Source organism: Silurus meridionalis, chromosome 11, assembly GCF_014805685.1.
Source record: "Silurus meridionalis isolate SWU-2019-XX chromosome 11, ASM1480568v1, whole genome shotgun sequence".
Taxonomy (NCBI): Eukaryota; Metazoa; Chordata; class Actinopteri; order Siluriformes; family Siluridae; genus Silurus; species Silurus meridionalis.
This window is the reverse complement of record NC_060894.1, coordinates 23,177,501-23,187,500: the sequence shown is the minus strand read 5'-3', so window position 1 is coordinate 23,187,500 and position 10,000 is coordinate 23,177,501. Positions and strand designations below refer to the sequence as shown.

The 10,000-nt window shown below is 42.8% G+C and overlaps 3 protein-coding genes across 5 annotated transcripts in view; all 3 read right to left on the bottom strand.

Annotated features, from left to right (window-relative positions):
• The window catches only part of ehbp1l1b (EH domain binding protein 1-like 1b), a 26,587-nt gene extending 23,652 nt beyond the window's left edge, over positions 1 to 2,935 (bottom strand). The window contains exon 1 of the mRNA XM_046860791.1: positions 2,801 to 2,935. The gene's annotated coding sequence lies outside the window, so the exon portion shown is untranslated. The remainder of the gene's footprint in view (positions 1 to 2,800) is intronic.
• On the bottom strand, positions 1,994 to 4,459 carry znrd2 (zinc ribbon domain containing 2). The gene is given in 5 exon segments (XM_046860821.1): positions 1,994 to 2,406; positions 2,408 to 2,580; positions 2,852 to 2,936; positions 3,657 to 3,808; positions 4,357 to 4,459. Coding segments are annotated over 5 exon segments (696 nt in total). The 5' UTR covers positions 4,373 to 4,459; the 3' UTR covers positions 1,994 to 2,136.
• A 3,614-nt stretch (positions 4,460 to 8,073) lies between these two features.
• Positions 8,074 to 10,000, bottom strand: part of LOC124393222 (solute carrier family 35 member F4) — a 3,553-nt gene continuing 1,626 nt past the window's right edge. For 2 of the 3 annotated variants that reach the window (XM_046860817.1, XM_046860819.1), the window contains 5 exons: positions 9,366 to 9,585; positions 9,115 to 9,240; positions 8,765 to 8,957; positions 8,471 to 8,559; positions 8,074 to 8,332 (listed from right to left, as the gene is read on the bottom strand). In XM_046860817.1, coding sequence (XP_046716773.1) covers positions 8,282 to 8,332; positions 8,471 to 8,559; positions 8,765 to 8,957; positions 9,115 to 9,240; positions 9,366 to 9,585 — 679 coding nt within the window. In that variant the 3' untranslated portion in view covers positions 8,074 to 8,281. The remainder of the gene's footprint in view (positions 8,333 to 8,470; positions 8,560 to 8,764; positions 8,958 to 9,114; positions 9,241 to 9,365; positions 9,586 to 10,000) is intronic. The other variant, XM_046860818.1, reaches the window with a different exon arrangement.

The following is a 10,000-nucleotide window of genomic DNA, read 5'->3' as shown; positions in this document are numbered from 1 at the left end:
CCAGATTACAAATCACACCCACATACGTCGTAAAAGTAATTAGTCTTATCATTAATAAAAACATGTCTGGAGAGATGAAGCGGTTTGTGTGTGTGTGTGTGTGTGTGTGTGTGTGTGTGTGTGTACTTTAGAAGGTGAAAGGGGGTTTCCGCCTCACGGTGTACTTATTTTAAGAAGACAGACAGATGGACAGAAGCAGCTGAAGGTGGAGAGGAGGATGAAGGAGGTGTGTGTGTGTGTGTGTGTGTGTGTGTTATTGGGAACTGAACACTGGATTATAAAGCTCTAGATTACACACAGTATTCATATATATATATAGTACATATTAAAACACATTTAAAAGAACTTAAGGTGAAATAAAGACTGTACTGTGTGTGTGTGTGTGTGTGTGTGTGTGAGAGAGAGAGAGAGAGAGAGAGAGAGAGAGAGAGTGTGTGTGAGCTGATGTTTCCATGTGGTCCGCACCCTGTTGGTTGCTCCATCATGAGCTCAGACACTTTTCACTGAAACACTTCAGCGTGTATGAACATGAAATGACCTACACACACACACACACACACACACACACACACACACACACACACACACACACACTCATTAGAGTGGTTACGCTGTCTCCGGTTGTGATTAGTCACGGGTCTGTGGCTGTGTATCAGATCCTGTGCTGTACACTAAAACTGAAGCCAGAACACACAGCAGTACCAGCTGAAGAGGGAGGGGATATAAGTTGAAGTGGGCGGGGTTATCAGAGGAAGGGGGTGAGTTATTAGTTGAAATGGGCGGGGTTTATCAGTAGAAGTGGGTGGAGATTATCACCCACTACAGTAAATAAAGTATTAGTGAATTTCTGCCATGCATTTGTGATAGAAGAGTATCTGTGAGAGTGAAAGGAAGGTTTATAGGACTGTGGTGAGACCTGAGATGTTTATGGATTAGAAACAGTGGCATTGAGTAAAAGACAGGAGGTGGAGCTGGAGGTAGCAGAGCTGAAGATGTTGAGATGTTCATTGGGAGTGACGACGATGGACAGGATTAGAAATGAGTTTATTAGAGGGACAGCGCATGTAGGACGTTTTGGAGACAAGGTGAGGGAGGTGTGATTGAGATGGTTTGGACATGTGCAGAGGAGAGACATGGGGTATATCAGTAGGAGAATGCTGAGGATGAAGACACCAGGAAGGAGGAAAAGAGGAAGACCAAGGAGGAGGTTTATGGATGTGGTGAGGGAAGACATGCAGGTAGTTGGTGTGAAAGAGGCAGATGTAGAGGACAGGGGGGTGTGGAGACGGAGGATCCGCTGTGGCGCCCCCTAATGGGAGCAGACGAAAGAAGAAGAAGAAGTAGTAAACTCAAAACAGCACTGAACTCATTTACTTAAAAATTGTCGAGGCTCAGATCTCAGAGGGATGTGTTGTGTGTGTTATTTTTAGAACCCAAAACGCTATAAACACATTACAGAGAGACACGTCATTCAGACTGCAGCTTCCTCACACACACACACAACCCAAATATGAGCAGGGATTAAGCCTGAGATCTTTATACATTTCTAATCCAGATGATTTCCTGAGTGTGTTAAAGTTTAGTTGAACTAGGATCTGCTTTGTGTGTGTGAGATTTCTGTGGTTCTGTCTACAGTCACGCAAACAGATTTGGATAAAATAAAATTCCAGACGGAAGAGAAAATTAGGATAAACAGATTAAAAGTTAAGAATGTGTTCTGCAGCTCAGGCCCAGTCAAACCCTCGGTGTGTGTGTGTGTGTGTCTGTGTGTGTTAATAAATATGGTGTGTTTAATAATAAAGACAGCAGCACCACCTAGTGGAGAAGGACATCACAGCAGGAAGCGTGCACTACAGTATTCCTACAAATAATTAAAAATCAAGTGTGAAAATAGAATCCCACTGAAACCTGTGTGTGTGTGTGTGTGTGTGTGAGAGTAAAAGAGAGAGTGAGAGAGAGAGAGAAAGAGACAGGACACTGAGGAGAGGGAGAGTGGTACTTCAGTTCCGGTGTTTATTTCTTATTCAGAAGAAAAACAGTTTATTTGCAGCGTCACCTCCTGAGGTGTATTACAGCACACAGCCATGTGTGTAAGTAAGTGTGTATGTGTGTGTGTGTGTGTGTGTGTGTACAACGTCAGTGCTGCAGGTGTTTGAGGCTCTGCAGTGTGTCTGCACAGGCGCGGATGAGGCCGCACAGCTGCACGCAGGACTCGAGAGAGACGGCAGTGTGGAGCTCCTGTGTGGCCCAGCACAGCTTCTGCAGCACCACGTCCTGTGCCTCCACTGCAGCCTGCTGAGGAGGAGGAGGAAGAGGGGGAGGAGGAGGAGGACGATGAGGAAGAGTGCTGGGGAGACCGCTGGGGTTCTGCAGTGGGGGAGGGAACAGGAAGGGGGAGGGGCTGTGAAGGAGGACGAGGAGGAGGCAGGGCTTTGAGCCCAGATGCCGCTCCTTCACAGTGCTCTGGTCTGCTGCTGGGTGGAGCTTCTGGTACAGTGGGCGTGGCTTCATCTGCATCCAGGGGATGATTGGCGAGTTGTCGCTCTCGTACCTGAGACAGAGCTGCCTGAGCATTCAGAGCTGAAACACACACACACACACACACACACACACACACACACACACACACACACACAGGGTGTTACAGAAACAGTAGTGTGTTTAAACTGGACTCCAGGTCACTTCCTGTGTGTGCCACAGCTTGCTCCTCATCACCTCCTCCTCTTCCTCACAGTGTGATCAGGGTGATGGTACACACTGCTGAGTCAGGAGGGAAAGTTAACAGGAGTGTGATTATGACACACACACACACACGCGACTGAGTCGAAGAGAAACCTGCAGCTTCACACACCAGGGTTGTCCTTATCAATGTCCGAGTCCAGCTCCTGACACGCCACACAGTAATTCTTCTTCTGTTTGTCCTGCAGCAAAATCGTCTGTGGAATAAACACACACACACACACACACACACACACACACACACACACACACACACACACACACACTTTATTAAACATCTCATTCTGGATTTATTCTCTTTACTATAAAAAGCTTCACTAGTCTGGGAACATTCTGGAACGTGGCTGTGGATGCGAGATATTTATGTAGTGTAAGGAGTCTCCAGTTTCAGTCCCAAAGTTAATTAGTACAGTGGAGGAGGTCAGGGCTCTGTGCAGAACACTCAAGTTCTCCATGTCTTAATGGAGCTTCATGTTTACAGGAGCTTCATGATGCTGGAACAGGGTTTGGGAATCATAGTTGCAGTAAAAAAACAATGTTAACACTACAGTATAGAGATGTTCTAAACAACTGGGTGCTTCAGACATTGTGAAAGAAACACAAATAGGTGTGATGGTCAGATGAACATACAGTGTTCAAATCTCTCTCTCTGGACCTGGTTCTGCTCTCACTCTGGTCCTGATAAAGAGAACAAGCATCACAGATTTCTCATACTGGATGCCTGTGTTTTTATTCGGAGACTGTGAAGCTCCTCACCCTGTCCTGGAGACTAAACACTAGAACCCAGAGAGAAGCCTACAAGGGAACCTAGAGAGGAACCTCATGTGGTCCTCATGCACCCACTGAACACAGAGGTGCAGATAGATCAGTACACAGTGCAGTGAAGGAGCAGTGATGGGATGGAGATGGTTACACACCCCGCAGATGTCGCAGCAGTCACCCAGCATCTTGTAGCCCTTCAGTAAATAATCTCCCATCAGTTTACTGATTTTATCCTGCCGTTCCCTCCGAGCCTGGAACACCTTCATCTCCGCCTCGCTCGGGGGTTCCCAATTGAAATCCTCCTCATCTGACAACACACACACACACACACACACACACACACACACACACACACACACACACACACACGTTCAAATACACACACACACACACACACACACACACACACGTTCAAATACACACACACACACACACGTACAAACGTACGTACGTACGTTAATATACACACACACACACACACACACACACACACACACACACACACACACACAGATGTGTGGAATCTATAATGAGAATAGTTGATGCTTCACTGCAGTAAAGGAGAAAATGTGATCACTCCGTCATACACATCCTGCACTCTAATCATCTCAGAGTTCACCAGGAGAATCTCTCATTCAGCTTATTATTATTATTATTATTATTATTATTATTATTATTATTGTTATTGTTATTATTGTTGTTGTTATTATCTCCAGCACATTAGATGCTGATTACGCGGCTCACGCGCTCATTCTGAACTCTGAGAAAATGTTGAGTTTAACGTAAAAAAAGCGCATTAATGATAAATAAAAGCAGTAAAAGTGTGAAAAAGTGAGAATTTCTTTCAGTTTGTACCTGCGTTTAGCGCCATGCTGCTGTTACACACACACACCCCGACAGCAACTAAACCCCGCCCACTTCCGCCTTCTTCCTCTTCTTCTACGGCGGGATTAATGCTGGAGGGGTCCACAGTGCCCCCATCGGCCTGGGCACGAAACACCGCTAGTAACGGAAGATCGGATCATTTTAGTGACTCGGTTCTTTGAATCTCATTCATCAAAATGAACAAATCGTTTTTATTCATTCAGTTCATTTAATTCATTTGATCAGAAATAAAATAAAATATAAAATTTCAGTAAGCAGATTGTCCGTGTACCTTCTGGTCGTTCAATTTTTATCTGAGAAAGAGAATTAAAAAAAGAGTAAAGTGAGCGTTATTATTATTTTATTCTAATACTGCATAGCCAGAATAATACTAATCCAGAATTATAGACACAACAGGTTATTTTCCTGTTTTTTTAATGAATGCACGAAAAAGAGGTGAACTAAAACAAACAAAATGTCCAACTGCAGAAGCAACAAGTCACAGACGCGTCAGTCGCTTCCGATCGGAAGTGGGCGGAGCTTCTACATCATAGAGGGAGGCGCGTGCATAGATTTGTTTTAGAAGGTATGAGATATTTAACATCGATTTTTATTGTATTGATATTTACAAGCAATTGGAACATGCATAAGATGCACAATAAGCAATATAAAAATAAAAAATAAAACCATGTTAATGGATAACACAAAATATATATATTCTTTCTTTCTGTTTTCTTTATATTCTGGCCTCATCATCTGCTTGTCGTTATATAGAACCTTTTATTATTAAGTGGTTTGCCAAATGTAGTCTTTTAATATCAGTGTCCTAATGCATAATGTTGCTTACTGTATTTTATCATTGTTTTCTATGAGAGGAGAACGTTTAAGGTGTGGGTTAAAGTGCAGGTCGGCTGTAATAGACTTATGGACTGTTATGTCATCAGGAGGATTTCTTTTGCAGCCTCCAGTTCCAAATGTGAGTTGAAGATAGAACTCAGTCCTGCACCACATTCAGTACAAAATCTTCTTACATTTCCTGCTGAAAATCCCACTGTTTTCCAATTTTTACACACTAAGTACTCTGAAGTCGAGGAAGACGGCATTCTCAAGACATATTAAGGTGAGGTTCCAAGGCCATTATGGTTGACCTGTTTGAACTTCCAGGTATCTATCTCCTTATTGGCATGTTCCCCTGGTTGCATAACAAGTCAACTTCCTGTGTCATAAATTAAAATAATTTTTCTGTTTTGGTTTCCCTTTTATCTTCTTTTTCATGCAACCATGGAGAAACAGAAAAATGACTTGCTTTTTTTATTACAAAAACTAATAATAACAGTTCAGTTTTTAAATTCTCTTTTTAAAATTAAAATAGAATGAACAGAATAAACACAGACCACAGATCCCCAACACGTCTACATACACACCAACTTTACCTATAGCTCCAATCATTTATATATATACATATACAGCTGCATAGTGTCTGTGGGAGTCACGTGATAAAGGAAAGAACAACTCGGACTAGAAGAGTCGAGTGATGAACTACTCAGTTCTGTTTCCTGTACATAACCTACAGAGATTTTGTGATGCTTTGCTCACGTGCTTTCAGAGGAAATGAATGAATAACTCTTTGAGACGACCTGTTATATTTTGTGTGTGTGTGTGTGTGTGTGTGTGTGTGTGTGTTATTCACTACTACAGCCGCATTTCATCCTTAAAATAAAAACCCCAGTGATTTTAGATAAAAATGACAAAATAATTCCTTGTGACAGATTTTATTTGTGATTCAGAGGCTGAACAGTGAAATGAATCATAAACAACAAGAACATTTATAACTCAATAATATTTATCATACACTTTTATTTCTACATCACAGTACAGATGAAAAAGGAGATATGATTAAGAGTGTGTTGGTGTGTGTTAGTGTGAGTTGGTGTGTGTTGGTGTGTGTTAGTGTGTGTTAAGTGTGTGTTGTCTGAACAGTGGAGTCCCTGTCTATCTTTAAGCGACAGGTGAAGACCTTCCACTTTCTGAAACACTTACAGTTTTTACCAATTGCTTACACACAAAATCTTTTTTTATGTCACACGATTTTTGAAACCTCTCACTCAAAGTGCAAAACTACATGCCAAATCTTTAAAACCATAAGCTCTTTCTCAGCTTTAGACTCAGTTTTCAAATGCATAAAACACTTTTTTCAAAACACTACACACAATTCTCTACCTAAAACACAAAGATCTATCAGGAAGTGACTTGCTTTCCCTTTCCAAACACAACCAATCAAAATGCTACACTTAGTCACCATGTCACACAGACACATCTGCAAACACTAATCGCTTAATTGATCACCAACCAATCACTGCTTTACTTTACAGTAGTGTAGAGAGGCCTATAAATAGGTTAAAGATCAGATTACCTGTTTTGAACAATGGATGCTAACAATGAACAGAGAGCAAGAGGAGGAGGAGAAGGAGGAAGAGGAAGGGGAAGGGGAAGAGGAAGAGGAAGAGGAAGAAGAGGACGAGGGCAAATAAGAGAAGGAAGGAGAGCCATCTCTGATGAGATTAGGGCAACACTTGATGATCATGTAAACAACCATGGTCTGACCGAGAGAGAGGCTGAACTGAGAGTTCAGCCCAACTTGAATCAATTTACAGTGGTGTCCATAATTTGAACCTTCAGACATGAGAACAGGTATGCCATTTTATGACCATTTTAGCATTACAGTAATGTACTGTAAAATACGTCTGACTGCAAAGTATTGCATAAACATTTGTAACTCTGAGTCATTCATTTACTACACTGAGTGGAAAGGCTAAGACATCATCGAGGACGAGGACGAGGACACTTGTTTTCAGATGTACAAGAGACCTCAATTATAAATATGGTTTTGGCCAACAATGCAGTTAGGATTCGAGAGATAAGAGAGCATATCTTGAGTAATGACAACATATTCAACAACATCAATGCTGTAAGCCTGTCGACCATAAAACACATCCTCCAACGGCACCACAAAACTGTAAAAAACGGTAAAATGAGACTTTCCATGTTTGCTTTATTGAAAAAGAAAAAGAAACCTCAACACAGTTATAGTCTGATTTATATTAAGTGTGTAATCCAGTGTACAGTGTAGATTTATTCATTGCTGGAGACTTTTATACGTCGCTCTGGACACGGGTGTCTGCTAAATACTGCAAATGTAAATGTAAATGTTAGGTGTGTTAGTGTGTGTTAGTGTGTGTTAGGTGTGTGTTAAGTGTGTTAGGTGTGTTCATGTGTGTTAAGTGTGGTAGGTGTGTGTTAAGTGTGTTAGTGTGTGTTAGTGTGTGTTAAGTGTGTTAGGTGTGTTAGTGTGTGTTAGTGTGTGTGTGTGTGTGTGTGTTAAGTGTGTTAGTGTGTGTTGGTGTGTGTTAAGTGTGTTAGTGTGTGTTAAGTGTGTGTGTGTTAGTGTGTGTTAGTGTGTGTTGTGTGTGTGTTAAGTGTGTGTTAAGTGTGTTAGTGTGTGTTAAGTGTGTTAAGTGTGTTAGTGTGTGTTAAGTGTGTTAAGTGTGGTAGGTGTGTTGGTGTGTGTTAGTGTGTGTTAGGTGTGTTAGTGTGTGTTAAGTGTTAGGTGTGTTAGGTGTGTTAGGTGTGTTAGTGTGTTAGTGTGTGTTAGTGTGTGTTAAGTTTGTTAGGTGTGTTAGTGTGTGTTAAGTGTGTTAAGTGTGGTAGGTGTGTTAGTGTGTGTTAGGTGTGTTAGGTGTGTTAGTGTGTGTTAAGTGTGTTAGTGTGTGTTAAGTGTGTGTTAAGTGTGTTAGTGTGTGTTAGGTGTTGATTGTTGTTTGACTCCACACTGAACTGATAGACTGCAGTAATTTCTCGTCCCAGTCTTCAGGAAACAGCAGCAACACAAATGCAGCCGAGATCAAAACGAACGCCATCAACCGCATGTCACTGAGGGGCGGAGCCTCCAACAGCCACACATCCACCGCTGTGTATAGACACACACACACACACACACACACACACACACACAGCGAGAGATTAATTCTGAAATAACATACATCAGTATTCAGATGTGTCTCAGTTCCATGTGGTCATGTGACTGTGGACTGCAGTGAGTGTGAACCTGCGCTGGCTGGAACTGTGAGCAGGATCCCGAGTGAGATGAGCTCAGGGTAGTGCACACTCCTCCCATGTTCACTAGCACATTAAACACTGCAACACAAACACACATACACACACAAACACACACACACACACACACACACACACACACACACACACACACACACACACACACAGAGTTACAGTATGCATGTGACATTACTGCAGGAGCACACTACTGGTCAGTGTAGTGTTCCTCTGCAGTGCACTGTGTGTGTGTGTGTGTGTGTGTGTGTGTGTGTGTGTGTGTGTGTACCGAGAAGCAGTGAGGCTGTGGTGCAGAGTGTGTTCCAGGGCATGGGCTGAGATGGTGGCCAGAACTCCACGTGTGTAACATACAGCAGCACACACACCCATGAGTGTAACACAAGTGCACATAGACCCACACAACACAACACAACACTCGCCGGGGCAGGATCAAGTGTCCCTACACGCTTCCTGTACAACACCTGAAAAATGATACACAGCCCAGACACGCACTGTTACTAAACAACCTAAACTAAACACAACCATAAACAAACACACATATATACTGCACAGTGTCACCCTATATCTATATCTACATCTAACACACACACACACACACACACACACACACACACACACATTATAGAGCGCAGAGCAGGAGGCTGATCCGACCCCCAGAGCCACTCCGGTGATAGAGTCACTGTAGAATCCGTCAGAGTACGCTAACATCACGATTCCTGTTATAGAGAGGATCACTGCTACCACCTGAGTGGGAGGGGCAAGAGGGGACGGGGTGGGGGTGGGGTTTAGCTGTTCTGAATTCATAGTGTATGTATCAACATGTGTGTGAGTGTGAGTGTGTGTGTGTGAGTGTGTGTGTGTTAGATGACCCTGACTCCCAGGAAGCGCTCCTTAAGGCAGATCCAGCTGAGCAGGAAGGTGAAGGCGGAGTTACAGCACATCACAGAGCTGCAGTCTGTCACTGAGATGGTGCTGAGAGCGCGCAGGTACAGGAACCCCGACACACACCACAACAATGAGAACGGAGCAGAGAACCTCAACATCATTCTCACTGTCACCTCACCATCACCCAGGAACCTTACACACCTCCTACACACAAATACACACACACACATATACACACACATACAAACACATATACACATATACCACACACATATACACATGCATACACCCACACATACACATACACACACACACACACAAACACACACACACATACACACACACATACATACATAAACATATAAACACACACACATACATACATACATACATACACATATACACACACATAGACAAGCATATATGCACCCACACATACACACATGAACATACATAAACATATATAAACACAAACACGCATATAGATACATACACATAAACACACACACATGCAACACACATGCACAAACACATATATATGCACACACATACATACACACACACACGCACGCACGCACACACACACACACACACACACACACACACACACACACACAGA